Source organism: Cucumis melo, chromosome 2 (assembly GCF_025177605.1).
Source record: "Cucumis melo cultivar AY chromosome 2, USDA_Cmelo_AY_1.0, whole genome shotgun sequence".
In the NCBI taxonomy this organism is placed as follows: domain Eukaryota; kingdom Viridiplantae; phylum Streptophyta; class Magnoliopsida; order Cucurbitales; family Cucurbitaceae; genus Cucumis; species Cucumis melo.
This window is the reverse complement of record NC_066858.1, coordinates 1,410,587-1,427,329: the sequence shown is the minus strand read 5'-3', so window position 1 is coordinate 1,427,329 and position 16,743 is coordinate 1,410,587. Positions and strand designations below refer to the sequence as shown.

The following is a 16,743-nucleotide window of genomic DNA, read 5'->3' as shown; positions in this document are numbered from 1 at the left end:
CTTCCTTTAACACATTAATGGAACTACATCAAACGAAAAACAATAAAAATCAAAAGAAAGTTCAATTCCAACTTATCAAACATCCCTGTATTTCGTAGTACTGTTTCTTTATCATGTTTCCTCCAAAGTGAATTGACTTAATGTGACGCTACTAGTTCAAAGTGATCTCACTAATACTTAAAACATACATATCTTCATTTCATCGCGCATTGTATTAACCCCATCTCACACATTTCATCAAGCAATGCCAACCAAGTAAACACCAAAGAGACAGATTAAATAGATAGATTCAACTTTAAGAAAGATAAATAGGATTTGAGATAGAGAAATACCTAGGAAGAGAAGTGTTGAAAAACTGGTCGAATTGGGAAGGGGCCGCGCGAACGCAGGCCCCCACTACCACAAATTATGACGTAGGCTCTGCCACTTTGGGCAGACCTTAGGCGGGCACCCCTCCGGTATGTGCAATGGAGGTCACCAACCTAGGCCATGGATCTTCCTGATCGCCCATTGACCCCGTCCAGGTAAGTATGTTTAACCGAGCTGCTGGCATCGCTTTTATATCTCACCCCCGCACCTGCCTTCCCAGGTTTCCCGATATGGGACAAATGTCAATTGTGCTAAAAGTAGGGTATTAAATTAGATGTTAATTTTTGTGAAATCTTTAATTATTTTAGCTCATTCAAAAAATATATAATATTATTATTTTATTTTATTTTTTCAATAATACTTTATTATATTTTGTAAATATTTTTGATTTATTTTGTTATATTTAAAAATATTCTTATTTCAGAACCGAAACGTTGACTATTTGTTACGTTTTTTATTATTTTACATTCATCATTTTTTTATTATTTGCTATAATGTTCACTATTTCTTTATTAAAAGTAAAATAATTTACATTTCAAATATACATTATTATAACCAAAACCAAAACTATCTGTATCTCAAATACAAACTATTATAAACTCAATCCTAACAATCTAGGACTATAATAATTAACTCTTTATCCTAAATGTCCTTTAGAATTAATAATGATGATATAAAAATTACTTATAAAAAATTAAATATTAAATAAATTTTGAGTGAGGTGTGTTTTAGGGTAATTTTGACTCTGAAAAGAAATGATTTTTAGAGAATATAAAATCACTTTAAAGATGTACATATTTTCAATCATTCAAACTAAATTTGATAATATGAAGTTGTGAACGAGTTATACGTTTTTTGGGATTGCTTTTAAAAAAAGTTTGAATTTTAGGACAAAATGAGTACGAAAATTTAAAAAAATACCCTTACATGAAGATTTTCTTTAATTTTTTTTTTCTCTCCAAAAAACATAAAGAAACTTTCTTTTCCTACATTTTCCCACCTTTTTTCTTATCTTTCTCTTCTCTTTCATCTTCCTCTAACTTCTTTTCTCTCTAAGGTCTCTTTCCATTTTTTAGAATTATGTTCTTTCGGTGAAATGTTTAAACCTTAATATATAACTTAAAATCAATTTTATAATTGTTTTAAACAATTTCACCTGATCTTCTAAATATAAAATTAAACAACTCTAGACCACTTAGAACAATTATAAAATTGATTTTGAATTATACATTTACATGTACCCAATTTGTCATAAAACTTTTTTAAAAAGCAATCTAAAATACATACAACCCATTCAAATTTGATCTATATTGTTAGTAATTCTCCAACTTCAACGAATGAATATGATCGTACTTAACTATTATATATAACTCTCAAAACGATATTTATCATTTTTTAGAGAATCAACTATATAACCACGATAATAAATCAATATATTAACGCCAAAATATATATTTTGAAAATTCTTCAATGATATGATCACTCACTCTTGTGACTGTTTCGTACCCATCTCAAATCCATTTAAAATGAATAAAGTTTTTGTTGATTTCACCCGCAAATTTGACTTCCTCTCGTAGGCTTTTTCTCCATTCCAAAATTACCTATACATAAATGTCTCGATAGTTCAAATATTTATAACAATACTTTAATAGTTACTTCCTTGAAAAGCTACAGATTAAACACATTGTTGATTGACAAACGAATTAATTACACACTCAAATAAAACGTTTATACTGATCACTCAAATAACTAAGAGTGAGCATGATAGACTGAAAAATCGAGCTGACCGACCAAAACCGACAAAAAAGGTGGTCCATCGGAGATAAGGACAAATTATGTCGGTATTGGTTTGGAAAAAACCCAAACTAACAACATTTTTTTAAACTTTCAAAGGTTTAAATCGACATAAACTAACCGATCGACTCCTTCGGTCTATTGGTTTGAACATTTACTAAACCGATCACAGTCGATTTGGTTGAAAAACTGACTCAGACCAACCTATGCTCACTCTTACAAATGAAATTTTCAGCCAAATAAAATTTTGAACTCATGATTTCATAGAGAAGTCATGTTTTTCGCTTCATCCCTGATGGAATCAAAAAGTGCAGTAGATAGATATCGTTCGCCACAACTTGGAAAGATGACCTACAAATGGACGACCAAATCAAAAGATAGTTCAAATATGTTTTTCTCATGTAAAGAAAACTTGTTTCCTTCATTTTCAATCCCAAATCAAAATTGAGTAAATTTACAAAATCAAACATACAACAAATAATAAAGAATAATTCGAAATCAATATAAAACTGTTTTTTTTAATCCTAGATTTATCTTATTTACAAATGAAAGTAAAGATATCGCTTACCATCATGGTTTAAAATATTGGTGTCCATAGAAAGACCAAAATTTAAATTCTACGAAAATTTCAATGGAAACATTAAAAAGAAATGTTGATTTCGATAGATATTTTTTAAGAGAAAAAACTATAAAATATAATTTAAAAAAAAAATCATTTAGTAAATAGAAACATTTTATTATTTTCAAATGAGCAAAACATGTCTACGTATTTTCATTAGTGATATTATTTTGATGAGAATATCGATTGATCCTTCGTGTTGATATCGAATCCGCGGAAATGTGAAAATATATATATAAAAATTTGATATCTCAATGAAAATTTAATACTATGCTTACTACGATAAGTTTTCCTTTACTCTCTGGCCTCTTGGCAACCTTAATTGCTGCAGCAGCGGCAGCACCCGATGAAAACCCCACCTACGTCGGAAGGATAAAAGAGGCATCAAATGTCAAACAATGAAAACAGATATATAGTAATTAATCTATTGTCGTACTTTATCACAGTCTATCATAAATAAATTGTAATTTTGTTATATTTGACGGTTTTCATTTTAGAAACCATTTCCTTAAAAATAAATATTTATTATCACAAAAATACATAAAATTAATAAGGTTTATCATAGATTGAGTAAACATACAAGGAGGCCTTCTTTTAAGGCAAGAAGCTTTGCAGTTTCAATTGCTTCCTCACTTGAAACCTGAAAACATCCAAACCCATTTCTATCTCAAACAAATTAAATAAGGATTTAGTGATGATATATTAGAAGAGGTTGTAGGAAAACAAAACCGGCCGTTTAAAATGTTCGAGATGTTTGTACTATCTTTTAAGTAATTATATGGTATCATGGTTTGACAACCATTTGAATTTTGATATTAGAAAGCATACCCTTTGACCTCTAACTAGTCCGCTTAAATTGTGAAAACAAGCATAGTTCAATTCGCATACAAGTATGTTAATGTAATAATCACGAGGTATGTAGTTCGAGTACATGACCTATCTCCAACTATACTATAAATAAATAAATAATCCGCTTTAGCTCTAGAAAACTCTATCTCATTTCAAATCTTTAATTGGTTAAGAGATTATAAACTTTGACCGTAAATACTACTACAATATATCATTAGATTAACCTGAATAATTTCATCGTAGACATTGACATCAAGAACTCGAGGAATGAAGCCACCCCCAATTCCTTGAATGAGATGTTTTCCTGTAGTCATAAAAAAATGGAGTTATTTTCAAATATAATAAAATGAACTAAAATTTTTACAAATTGAAGTGTAGATAGATGTGATATTTTATTATATTTATAAATATTTTAAAAAAATTTGTCCATAATTTCATACCTAACCAAATAAATGAACAAACACATATTTTTATAAAACAAAAATAGTCAAACAATATAAATATTAATTAGGATTTAATTTAATAAATGACTTCTCGTTTGATACAGTTATGATAAGCTCTGTAGCCACCTAATTTTGTCTTAGTTTGACTATTTTTAAATTTTTTTTTATTAAACCAACTTTTGTAAAAAAATATTTAACTATTTTTAAAATTTTGTGGATGGTTTCATTACAGTAACTATATATATATAAATCTCTAGCCTTCATAGCCACCACTTCCTTCACCCTCTTAGGAAAAACAAAAAGATTTATAATATTCATTTTGTTTTTCTTCTAGCAACTCCCTAAATCTCCACATTTATCACCAAAACACTCTACAACGTCCATAGTTCAACACACAAAAAAACTGTAACTCAGTTGGAGGTGTATGGTAAGGTTTTAGTCCAAATGATCACACTTCAAACAACACGTGAGTTTGGTATGTTGAGATTTCAACATACCAAACTTTTCTTTCTTTTCTTTTTTTTTTTTTGCTTCTTCATTTTATTATTTTGTATATTTCTCTTCGGGCTTCTTTTCTTTTCTTTTTATACCTATGGTTCTATTTATTTTTCTTTAAGCTTCCATAAAAAAATGCAAAAAAAAAAAAAAAAAAAAAAACCAAATGATCAATGTTCTCGTTCTTATTTCTCTACTTTTCTTTCTCTTATAATTATTTCTTTATTATCTTGTTAGCTTTTCTTTTATATGTATATTTTTTTATTTTTATATATTGCTTCTCATCTTGTTGTTTATTTTTTTATTATTTCTTTTCCTTTGTTAATTTGTTCTTAAAATTTTATTATTTACATATTTATCTTTATTTTTTTACAATTAGCATTTTTATTTATTTAACTTTTTTTTTCATAGCATTGATCATTGTTTCTTTATTATTTTCTCATCTTTTATATGTCATTTTAAGTTGTACTTTTTTCCCTTCTCTTGTGATGATCAATTTGATATGGTATTGCTAATAGTTGTTTAAATTTGTTAATATTTTAAATTAGTTTGTTAAGAAAAGATCGAAGTTAGTAAATTTGGGACTTCGATTTTTTAGAATTATTGAGACGAAGAAATTAATTTTTTGGAGTCCAAGTCGATCTCCAATATGTTTTTATTAAAATCTCAATATGTTATTTTATATTTGTTTGATTTGTTATAATATTACTCTTATTTTTTCTTATCTAATTTTATTATTATGTCTCGTTTTTATTTTCATTTAAAATTTATAATTCTTTCTAATTAAAAATTTCAATGTTTTAAAATCCAACTAATTTAAAATTTTCTAAATTTTAAAACTGTTCACAAAAACTCTTTCTTAAAATCATTTAGAAATTTTTTCTTTAAAGTTATAATTTTTTATATTTTTTTAAACATTCAAAATTTAATATATGATTTCATAAGGTTCCTAATGAATCTTTTCTAACTACTTATATTTCATAGTATTTTTTAGGTGACGGATAACATATTTGGAAGTTCAAGATTTAATCAATTTTAACTAATGTTTTTTAAAAAAACATCTCTTATTGAATGACAGTTTCTACCACGGATTTTGAGAAATTGTAAAAATCTCACGTTCTTAAGATGGGAAAATTTTATTGAATATAGTCTAATTGATAGAATGTTTTCTACTTATTTTATGAGATCATTGCATCAAATATTAAATCAATGAGGACTAAAATAAAATAAGACATTGTTTTTAAATGAAATTAAAGAATATTTTCAAATTCAAGATTTGAAATTTAATCACCTTTTTCTAAATGGGTGTTGTGGGGTTTGTAACCTTCTTCATACATCAATAAATCCTGAACTCAATTTTAGTTTTCATGGACCATTTTTTATGATTTTATTTAAAAGTTATTTACTTTATTTTGGTGTCTAAATCACACCATAAAAGAAAATTGACGTCGACTCATTTTCTATTTTATTTTAAAACTAATTCTTTTAAGGATGTCGACTGCTCCGCGTCGTATCAGGCTCTTGGCGACGATAGGAATGCTATTAGAAAATAATGATAGTATTAAGGGGAATATTAGCAATTAAAAGAAGTTTTAAAATGGGAATTCACCAGGTTGTCCTCCACTTAGCACTGCACTCTCTACTGGCTCCACTCCATAAACCTACAAATTTACATATAGGATTATTGTCCAATTTGATAACCATTTTTTCATCTTTGAATTCAGTTTTCAAAGAAAATAAAAACCCTAACAAGAAGACCTTAATATCAGGGTTCTTTTCCTTGAGAAAACTCCCTGCACCAGTTATGGTTCCTCCACTTCCAATCCCCATGACCAAACCATCAACCTTTCCTCCACAATCTTTCCATATCTCTGGCCCAGTAGTTTCGTAATGAATCTGAACAACAAAAGAAGAACGAGCTCAAGTTGTTTTTTTTACTATAACAAATTTAAGTATATAAGAATACTCTCTCCATCACTCGTAGACTTGAAAATTTGAAAGAAAACCCAACAAATTTAGTGTTTGTAACCAGAAGTGAAATGACATTATAGAGGTTTCTAGCTTTCATACCATGTTAAGGCAGTGATTGATCCAAGTGCGCTTAAGGAAATATAATACAAAGAGCTAAATATCTTTTCATGAGATCACAAACCAAAACAAAAAACAAACCTTTGGGTTGGTAGGATTTTCACATTGGTTAAAAAAATAGCAATTGGGAGTGACTTTCATTATCTCCTCAACTTTCTTTTGAAGCACTCCAAGCTCTGTTGTTGGAGGGGTGATATGGAGCTCAGCTCCTAAAGCTAAAAGCAAAATTCTTCTTTCAACACTATATGAAGATGGCATTACTGCTATAAATTTATAGCCCTTCACTGCTGCTATGCTTGCCATTGCAATCCCTAGGTTACCGCTCGTAATCTCGATCAACACGGTCTTTTTCCATAACAAAAAGTATATATGTATAGTAAGACTAAATATATTGTTATGGAATTGAAAAATAAAGAAATAAAAAACGTGAACAATATTGAGAATTGATCAATAGATTTATATGTAGTTCACTAACAGTGTTAGGTATATTTCCCATGCAATGTCTATCCATTTAATATTGTTATACACCATGTAACAATACAGCATGTGTTGTGATGAAATTAAATATATGACTTCAAGTCCATATATTTTAGTTATCAAATTAAAGTGACTATAGTTCAATTAGCATATAACGTATGTTATTGACTCCTTCAAATCACCTCTCATGCATTCTCTATAATACTCTTAACAACTTAGTTTATAAGGGTTAAATTGTAAAAAATTCCTTGAACTAATAAGGTTAGTTTCAAATTCAATGATACGACCAAATTTTGAAAGTTTCATTTCTTCTTTTGAAGTTTTAAGTATTTTTTTCCCTTTGAAAACAAATATTATGTGTGTCCGTTTGTGTGTTGCTCAAGTGATCAAATCTAAAGACATAAAGTAAGTAAATCTGGAGTTTAGGTTGGCGAAAGAACAAAAAGTTGGAGGTATGGGTTGAAAAGAGGGAGAACGGTGTAGTTCACAAATGAAATGTACTGTATTTTCTTTTTTAAAGAAATAATACTTAGGTGTATCACATAACTACACTCAGGTTCGTACATCTTAAAAAAATTCAATCTTAAAAAAAATTTCAATTATAGTTTGTCACTGACAAATTCTTCTTCTTACATTTTTTTTATAAATATTTTAGCTATTTTTCTTTTGTATGTAGTGACAAATGATCTCATGAGATCGATGCATAGAAATAGGTGCAGATATATATCGAGTATTGCTCTTTAATTTTTTTTCCCTGTATGATATGTTTATAAACTTTTTCTCTTCTCTAATGATATAGAAAGAAATGGAAGCATTTGTTTGTTAATATACCTTTCCTGGTGTAATCATCCCCTTGTCCTCTGCATCTTGAATCAAACCGTATGCTGTCCTACACAGGCCAAAACTTATAATACACTTAATTCATATCTAAAAAACCCCCTCATATATATACTTTAATGCAAAATCACATTATTAATTAATATTAGGTTCTATTTGCTAACGTTTTTCTTAATTCTTTGGAGATTTTTGTACAATTAATCCAAATCTTTGTTATACTGAAACAACAAAAACTAACATTTTGCTTTGCTTATAGTTACGTCACAAAACACTTAGATCATACACTACTTTCTCCCTCATATATCACTTTCTCCCTCATTAAGGCAAATCTTCATGCTCTCGACAAATAGTTCAAAGTTGCCTAGAAAGCACGAGTGCGAGGGTTTTGTTAGAAACGGTAATAAACAATCGGATGATGGTCTAAATTAGCATCAAATATATTTTTAAATCATCAATTTGCCCAAAAGCTAAAACGAAAGTAAATTTGAGAAAGAAACACATGAGCGAGGGACAAAAGAAAGTAGAGATTCCAATCATGTGATGATATAAGCAAAAGATTAGTTTATTTAAGCTTTTTTACTTCTCGAAAACGAATGTCATTAAAAAAAAAAGACACTAACCTGTCTTTGACACTAGAGCATGGCTGCATTGTCTCTAATTTAGCAGCAATATGACCAAAACAACCCTCAACCACTCTATTTAGATACACCATTGGAGTATTACCAATTAACTACAAAAACATATTATTATATATCCAATCAGCCAGCAAAGATTCAGGGACACAATAATAAAATATTGAAAATATATATAATTAATAACAACTCAACTAACCTCAGTTATATCTTTCTTGATTCCACTCTTCTCTGCCATTCTCAACTTTGTTCTTTTTCCAACATTATTAATCTGAAAATCAATAATTTATATCCCATCCTCCCATCTGTCTTCTCAAACTCTCCGATATGGGACAACTCTGTCAATTGTACTAAAAGTAGGATATCAAATTAGATATTATTCTTTGTGAACGAACAAACACATGTACATGAACTAAAATATTTACGACAAATAGCAAAATTTTAAATTCTATCAATAACAAATACAGATAACCTATCAATACGACTGATATAAACATTATCAATGTCTATGTGTATGTATATGTATATGTGCATGTATGCATGTATTATTTTATTTTATTCAAGTTAGGGTTTAGAAATTATGAAGTTAAAATCACTAGTATATGTTTTTAATCATTCAAGACTAAATTAGATGATGTGAAATTGAAATTTAAAAGTGTAAATTAGTTAAACAATTAAACTAACATAACTAAGTTAAAAAGAAAAGTTTTTGAAATCACTCCCAAATAATAATTCTCAATCTTAAGTTGGACTATTTATAATAATTATGTATAAGTTTACAAATTTTATTAGAAAATATTGTAGTTTTAAAAAAAAATTGTTGAAGGAATGAACAACTTCGATCTTCAAATTTTATATTTTGAAGCAAGTTTTGTTTTTTTTTAAAAACGTAAAGTTAAAGTCTAACCAAAGAGATTGTAACTTCAACAAAGGAAATGATCATACTTAAGTACTATATATATATATAACTCTCAAAATGATATTTATCATATTTTTGGGTAAATCAACTATATATAATCACAAGAATAAATCAATATATTAACACCAAAATATATATTTTGAAAATTCTTCAATGATATGATCACTCTTTGAGCCTGTTTCGAACCTATTTCGAATCCATTCAAAATGAACCAAATTTTTGTTGATTTCACACCATCAAATTTCACTTCCTCGTTTAGGCTTTTTCTCCATTCCAAAATTTCCAATAACATGAACATCTCCATAGTTCAAATATTTATAACAATACTTTAAATAAAAAGTTACTTTCTTGAAAAGCTAAGAGTCAAACACATTGTTGAATAAAAAAACAAGTTATTTACGCACTCAAATAAAAAAGTTTATATTGATCACCCAAATGACTAGGGAGGTGAGCATGATACACCGAATAATTAAGTTGACCGACCAAAATTGATCAAATCAAAGGTGGTCCATCAGAGATAAGGAGAGGTTTCGAAAGTTTAAACCAACCGATCGACTTTGATCCTTTGTGGTCAAAATTGACTTGAACATTTACTGAACAGATCATAGTCAATTGGTCAAAAAACTGACTCCGACCAACCATTGCTCACTCCTACAAACGACGAATGACAATATCGACGATTCATTTGTAAGTAATCATAGCACAATGTTGTACTCATTTTATACTTCTCAATATATATATATATGTATAAGTTATATTCGTTATAGTTTCTTAAAATCTCAAAAGTTATTTTCAGCCAAATAAGAATTCGAACTCATGAGTTCATAGATAAGTCATGTTTTCCGCTTCATGCCTGATGGAATCAAAAAGTGTAGTAGATAGATATCGCTCGCCACAACTTGGGAAGATGACCTACAAATGAACGATCAAATCAAAAAGATAGTTCAAATATGTTTTACATTTCATAGCATTGAGTTATAAACACAATTATTTTAGATTTCAAGTTCTTCAAAGATGTTGTGTAAAGAAAACTTGTTACCTTCATTTTCAATCCCAAATCAAAATCGAGTAAATTTGTTTTTTTTTATCTTCTTGATTCTTATTTAAAAACAAAAATAAAGATATCATTTACTACCATGGTTTAAGGTATTGATGTGGATAGAAATACCACAGTCTATAAATTCTATGAAAATTCGATGGAAACATCCAAAGAATATTGATTTCAATGGATATTTTTGAAAAACTATAAAATAAAAAATTAAGATAAATAAATTTAAATTAGTAAAGAAACATTTCATCATTTTGAAAAAAAGGAAAACATGTCTACGTATTTTTATTAGTGATATTATTTTGATGAGAATATCGATTCATCCTTCATGTTGATGTCAAATTCGCGGAAATGTAAAAATATCGATATGTCAATGAAAATTTATACTCTACTTACCACAATAAGTTTTCCTTTACTCTCTGGCCTCTTAGCGACCTTAATTGCTGCAGCAGCAGTAGCACCCGATGAAATCCCCACCTACAAAGAGATAAAAGGGGTAGCAAATTTCAAATAATAATAATGGACACATATAATAATCTATTGTCGTAGTTTTTCGTGGTCTATCATATAGACTGTAATTTTATTATATTTGATGGTTTTTTTTTTATTAAAAACCGTTTCCTTGAAAATAAATATTTATCACAAAAATACATAAAATAAGGTCTCTCATAGATTGAGAGTAAACATACAAGGAGGCCTTCTTTTAGGGCAAGAAGCTTTGCAGTTTCAATTGCTTCCTCACTTGAGACCTGAAAACATCCAAACCCATTTCTATCTCAAACAAATTAAATAAGGATTTAGTGATGATATATTAGAAGAGGTCGTAGAAAAACAAAACCAACCGTTTAAGACGTTCAAGACGTTCGAGACGTTTGAACTATCTTTTAGGTAATTATATGGTATCATTGTTTGGCAACCATTTGAATTTTAGTTATTGTCTATTGAGAACTAAGCCTAATGAGAGTAACTCTCCCACCTTTAAATTTTTTGTTTTGTTATTAGTTTTTTTACGTATTATTTTCAAGTACCCAAGTTAAGTTCTATAGGTTTTTAAAATGTAGTTTTTTTTTTGAGGAATGTGGCTAAGCTAAAAAACCATAATTTTCAAAAACCAAAAACTAAGGTCGTATTTTGCTTCGCAAACCCATGCATGCATTATAAGACACACAATATATTAGAAAGCATACCCTTTGACATCTAACTAATCCACTTAAATTGTAAAAACAAGCGTAATTTAATTGACATACAAATGTGTTAATATAATAATCACGAGGTATGTGTTTTGAGACACTTATTTCCAACTATACTATAAATACATAATTAAATAACCCGCTTTAGCTCTAGAAAGCTTTATCTCACACATGCCAAATTCTTCAATCGGTTAAGAGATTATAAACTTTGACCATAAATACTACTACATTATATCATAGAGATTAACCTGAATAATTTCATCATAGACATTGACATCAAGAACTCGAGGGATGAAGCCAGTTCCAATTCCTTGAATGAGATGTTTTCCTGTAATCGTAAAAAAATGGAACTATTTTCAAATATAACAAAATAAACGAAAACATTTACAAATCGCAATCCATCGTAGATAAACGATGATATTTTGTTATATTTATAAATATTTTAAAAAGATTTGTCATTTAAAATAAGTAATGTTATACCCTAACCAAATAAATGAACAAACACACCTTTTTATCAAATAAAATAGTCAAACAATATAAATATTAATTAGGATTTAATTTAATAAATGACTTTTTATTTAATATTATTATGATAGGAATGCTATTAAAAAGCAATTATAGTATTAAAGGGCATATTAGCAATTAAAAGAAGTTTTAAAATGGGAACTCACCAGGTTGTCCTCCACTTAGCACTGCACTCTCTACTGGCTCCACTCCATAAACCTACAAATTTACATATAGGATTATTTGGTGTTGTTCTCTTTGTATATATCATATTATCGAATGATCCGCTTTTAAGTTCAATTTGATAACCATTTCGTCATTTAATTCAAGTGATTCCAAAGAAAAGAAAGAAAACCTAACAAGAAGACCTTAATATTAGGGTTCTGTTCCTTGAGAAAACTCCCTGCACCAGTTATGGTTCCTCCGGTTCCAATCCCCATGACCAAACCATCAACTTTTCCTCCACAATCTTTCCATATCTCTGGCCCAGTAGTTTCGTAATGAATCTAATTAAACAACAAAAGAAAAACGATATTAAACTACTTGAAATTAAACAAAATGTTGACTCAAAAGCTTAATTATATCAATAACGATGACTTGAAAATTCGAAAGAATACCCAACAAATTAGTATATTCATCAAAAGGAAATGACATTAATAGAGGTTTCTAGCTTTAATATCATGTTAAGGAAATATAATTATACAAAGAGCTAAATATGTTTTCATGAGATCACAAACCAAAACAAATAACAAACCTTTGGGTTGGAAGGATTTTCACATTGGTTAAGAAAATAGCAATTGGGATTGACTTTCATTATCTCCTCAACTTTCTTTCGAAGCACTCCAAGCTCTTTTGTTGGAGGGGTGATATGGAGCTCAGCTCCTAAAGCTAAAAGCAAAATTCTTCTTTCAACACTATATGAAGCGGGCATTACTGCTATAAATTTATAGCCCTTTACTGCTGCTATGCTTGCCAATGCAATCCCCAGGTTACCGCTCGTAATCTCGATCAACACAGTCTTTTTTCATAACAAGAAGTACATACGTATAAGTAAGACATATTTGTTATGGAATCACAAAATAAAGAAAACAAAAAACGTGAACAAGAAAGAGAATCGACCCATTGATTTATACGTGGTTCACTAACAATACGTTAAATTACGTTAAGGATATATTAAAGAGAAAATAGTATATTGCGAATCAAGAGGTGCCCCATGTCTATCCATCTAATATTGTTATACACTATGCAACAATTCCATTTAATATTGTTATACACTATGCAACAATATAGCATGTGTTGTGATTCACTTCAAGTATAGTGAAATTAGCATATAACATATGTTATTTGACTATTTCAAACCACTTCTCAGTCTGTATTATACTCTTTAACAATTTAGTTTAAAATTGTAGAAAAATTTCCTTGAACTAACAAGGTTAGTTTTTCAAAGTCAAGTATAGATGTATCATCACATGACAAATTCTTCTTAAGTTTTTCTTAAAATATTTTTACTATTCTTTGTATGTAGTGACGAATGACCATGATATCGATGCACAGAAATAGGTGCAGAGATATACATCCAAGTATTGCTCTTTAATTTTTTTTTTCTATATGATATGTTTATAAACTTTTTCTTCTCTAATGATATAGAAAGAAATGGAAGCATTTGTTTGTTAATATACCTTTCCTGGTGTAATCAGCCCCTTGTCCTCTGCATCTTGAATCAAACCGTACGCTGTCCTACACCCAAAACTTAATTATAATACACTTCATATGATCTAATAAAACCCCTCATATATATACTTTAATGTAAAATCACACTATTAATTAATATTAGGTTCTATTTGATAACGTTTTTCTTAATTCTTTGGAGATTTTTGCACAATTAATCCAATCTTCGTTATACTGAAACAACAAAAACTAACATTTTGCTTATAGTTACGTCACAAAGCACTTCGATCATGCTTACTACTTTCTCCCTCCCCTCTCTCACTCTCATATATCTATGCACTACTATTTCTCTTTCTCCACTTCAAACACTGGAAGAATTAAAGCAAATCTTCATGTTTTGCTCTCCTTAATTCAAATCCTCGTGTTCTCGAAAAATACTTGAAAGTTGCCTAGAAAGCACGAGTGCGAGGGTTTTGTTAGAATGAGTGATAAGCAATCGGCCAATGACCTAATGCATGAGCGTGAGCAGTTGTTTTGAAGCAGAGAGATATTTAAATCATCAATTTACATACCCAAAAGCTAAAGCTACTAAGTGAAGGCAAATTTAAATATCTAACAGTTGATGAGCAGATGAAAGGTGACCATAAACCCGTGTGAGAGAGGTAGGGGGGGAATCAAGAAGACGTGTAAGGGAGAGAGAGAAAAAAAAAACACAAGTATGAGAGACAAAAGAAAGTAGAGATCGCAGTCATGGCGACGGAAGCAAAAGATCAGTTATCCAGTTTACTAAAAAAAGGACTCTCTAACCTGTCTTTAACACTAGAACATGGCTGCATCGTCTCCAATTTAGCAGCAATATGACCAAAACAACCATCAACCACTTTATTTAGATACACCATTGGAGTATTACCTATCAACTGCAATAATAATAATAATAACATTCCCAAAATGTCCAATTAGTCAGCAAAAATTCAAGAACACAACAATCAAATATTGAAAAAAAAAAAAAGTTAACCTCAGTTATATCTTTCTTGATTCCACTCTTCTCTTCCATTCTGAACTTTGTTCTTTCCAATATTATTATCTGAAAACCAAAAATAAAAGGGGTATAAAAATAAATAAGAAATATATGGAGGACCATTAATCAATACAATTAAAAACTTTTTTTTTCTTCTTCTTCATTTTGAAATAATTATATCTCTAATTAAAGCCAAAGGTGAATCTATCAATTAACAATTAATAATCTAGAGATGTCAAAACCTAAACTTTTCCTCTGATCTATAAATTAACAGAAGCAATAATGGTTGTTTAATTACAACTAATTAAGAAAGCTATTAAAACAAAGTTAGCAAGCAAATCCATCCAAAGATTTAATTTAAAATAGAAGCATAATCTAAAGTAAACATTGGAAATTAGTAGATGAGATAGCAAAGAATGTAAATATCAAATAGGTAAACTAAATAAATAATAAAATAAACAACCCAAAATTCCAAAATTGGTTGATGCAGCAAAAAACAATAAGAAAAAAAAAAATTAAATGAGGCACTGAATAGGAAATCAAAATACTCCAGATCGAGAAATCCCTTAAACAAAAAATAACCCAACCTTGAAAAAGATAAGATGAGATTTAAGATTCCCTAATCCACAATACAGCCAAAGCTTTTTATGGCTGATCAGTTGGGTGGATAATTGTAATGGGTTATACCTTTATTAGTCACACAGTTGCAAATATTGTAATAAAACTCGAGGTATTAGCAGATGCAACACAATGTAAAAAATAGTATACGCGACAAAATTTAGGTTATTCGTGAGAGTGAAGTTTATCTACTAGTGATATTTATCACTCGTAAAAGTTTGTCCGGATTGCAGATATTATTTCGTGTGTAGTTATTAAATATCTAAGAGTTGAGTATCTGAATTTTAAATGTCTAAGATGATTAATATTTGAAATTTAGAAGTATGTGTTTACTTTATCGATCAAAATTAAATAATCTATAGTATATATAAAAGTGTTAATAGGAAGAAATCTTTTCTTTTCATTTTGTCCTTTTTCATAGTTTGCTTTTTTATTTACTATGTTGGTTTTATTGTAATTTGATTTTTCTAATTATTATGGGTTTTCAATGAATAAAACTACCATTTATCAATTAACGGTTACATCCCTCGTTATCTCTCAATTAATTAAATTCATTAATTTCTTTTTAATGCTTTAAAACTCTCTTCATACAAAATTAAGCTCGGTTTTAAAGTTATATAAATTTCTCTTCTTTCCTTCTATCACTTACACATTCTCCCTGGTGACTCATGTTTAGACTCCCAACCATTATCTCTCTCACGAGCAATAAAATAAATTCATATATAAGAGAATTTTAGTTGTTTCTGAGTATTATATTTTGGATTGAAGAGACTTCTTTATCCATTATTTTTTATTTTATTTATGTCATTTCATCCTTTATTCTTCTGTTTTCTTTATTTTCTTTTCTTTTCTTTCTTTAATTTATTTTTAATGAAGAAAAGAGTATGGTTTGTTATATTATGGTTAATCACTAATTTCTCCTTTTTTTTTTTTTTTTTTTATATATTGTATTTATATAGCTATGTATTTGTAAACTTGGAACTTTTATATTCTCTAGCTAAGATATAGTTGTCTAATATGGTCACCTCCTCATCATTGGTAGATTTGGATTTAATAATCTGTTATGCATATATATAAGCTAAAGATATCTTTTATAATTAGTTTTAGATTGTTGCGCTATAAATTTATTAATTTTGTATTGATTCAGTAACAAATTTAGTACCTACAATTTAGAT

The 16,743-nt window shown here is 28.7% G+C and overlaps 2 protein-coding genes and 1 non-coding gene across 15 annotated transcripts; all 3 read right to left on the bottom strand.

Annotated features, from left to right (window-relative positions):
* Positions 1 to 368: 368 nt before the first annotated feature.
* LOC103492253 (U1 spliceosomal RNA) lies at positions 369 to 532 on the bottom strand. Its single transcript, XR_538231.3, has one exon. It is a non-coding gene; the product is annotated as a U1 spliceosomal RNA (small nuclear RNA).
* A 1,493-nt stretch (positions 533 to 2,025) lies between these two features.
* On the bottom strand, positions 2,026 to 10,216 carry LOC103492251 (cysteine synthase-like). Of its 5 annotated transcripts, none has more exons than XM_051081308.1 (11): positions 10,071 to 10,216; positions 8,803 to 8,953; positions 8,592 to 8,701; positions 7,966 to 8,023; positions 6,739 to 7,002; positions 6,328 to 6,465; positions 6,179 to 6,230; positions 3,856 to 3,935; positions 3,363 to 3,422; positions 3,061 to 3,141; positions 2,026 to 2,514 (listed from the first exon to the last, which is right to left on the bottom strand). In XM_051081308.1, exons 2-11 carry the CDS (start codon positions 8,839 to 8,841, stop codon positions 2,425 to 2,427), a joined length of 972 nt encoding a protein of 323 aa, XP_050937265.1. In that variant the 5' UTR covers positions 8,842 to 8,953; positions 10,071 to 10,216; the 3' UTR covers positions 2,026 to 2,424. The 5 variants fall into 5 exon arrangements, with proteins under 5 accessions (XP_050937265.1, XP_050937266.1, XP_008450770.2 ...); XM_051081309.1 differs by having other exon boundaries at positions 8,803 to 8,941; positions 10,071 to 10,175; XM_008452548.3 differs by lacking the exon at positions 10,071 to 10,216 and having other exon boundaries at positions 8,803 to 9,060.
* Positions 9,850 to 15,517, bottom strand: LOC103492249 (cysteine synthase-like). 9 transcript variants are annotated; one of them, XM_051081301.1, is made up of 11 exons: positions 14,948 to 15,138; positions 14,740 to 14,849; positions 13,944 to 14,001; positions 13,019 to 13,282; positions 12,633 to 12,770; positions 12,432 to 12,483; positions 12,009 to 12,088; positions 11,260 to 11,319; positions 10,967 to 11,047; positions 10,337 to 10,434; positions 9,850 to 10,173 (listed from the first exon to the last, which is right to left on the bottom strand). In XM_051081301.1, exons 1-10 carry the CDS (start codon positions 15,071 to 15,073, stop codon positions 10,345 to 10,347), a joined length of 1,059 nt encoding a protein of 352 aa, XP_050937258.1. In that variant the 5' UTR covers positions 15,074 to 15,138; the 3' UTR covers positions 9,850 to 10,173; positions 10,337 to 10,344. The 9 variants fall into 9 exon arrangements, 7 of the variants coding, with proteins under 7 accessions (XP_050937258.1, XP_050937259.1, XP_050937260.1 ...); XM_051081302.1 differs by adding an exon at positions 15,414 to 15,511 and having other exon boundaries at positions 9,895 to 10,434; positions 14,948 to 15,016; XM_051081303.1 differs by adding an exon at positions 15,499 to 15,511 and having other exon boundaries at positions 9,895 to 10,434; positions 14,948 to 15,016.
* Between the last annotated feature and the right edge of the window lie 1,226 nt (positions 15,518 to 16,743).

What these genes read in the sequence shown, in the direction of transcription:
- LOC103492251 (XM_051081308.1), bottom strand. Translation starts at nt 8,841, where the DNA reads ATGGCAGAGAAGAGTGGAATCAAGAAAGATATAACTGAG. An exon ending in TCTACGATGAAATTATTCAG is followed by an intron (nt 3,423 to 3,855) that starts GTTAATCTAATG and finishes GGATGTTTTCAG; the next exon opens with GTTTCAAGTGAGGAAGCAAT. An exon ending in CCTTAAAAGAAGGCCTCCTT is followed by an intron (nt 3,142 to 3,362) that starts GTATGTTTACTC and finishes CTTCCGACGTAG; the next exon opens with GTGGGGTTTTCATCGGGTGC.
- LOC103492249 (XM_008452545.3), bottom strand. Translation starts at nt 15,073, where the DNA reads ATGGTCCTCCATATATTTCTTATTTATTTTTATACCCCTTTTATTTTT. An exon ending in TGTTCTAGTGTTAAAGACAG is followed by an intron (nt 14,002 to 14,739) that starts GTTAGAGAGTCC and finishes TTTTGGGTGTAG; the next exon opens with GACAGCGTACGGTTTGATTC. An exon ending in GCTAAGTGGAGGACAACCTG is followed by an intron (nt 12,089 to 12,431) that starts GTGAGTTCCCAT and finishes TTACGATTACAG; the next exon opens with GAAAACATCTCATTCAAGGA.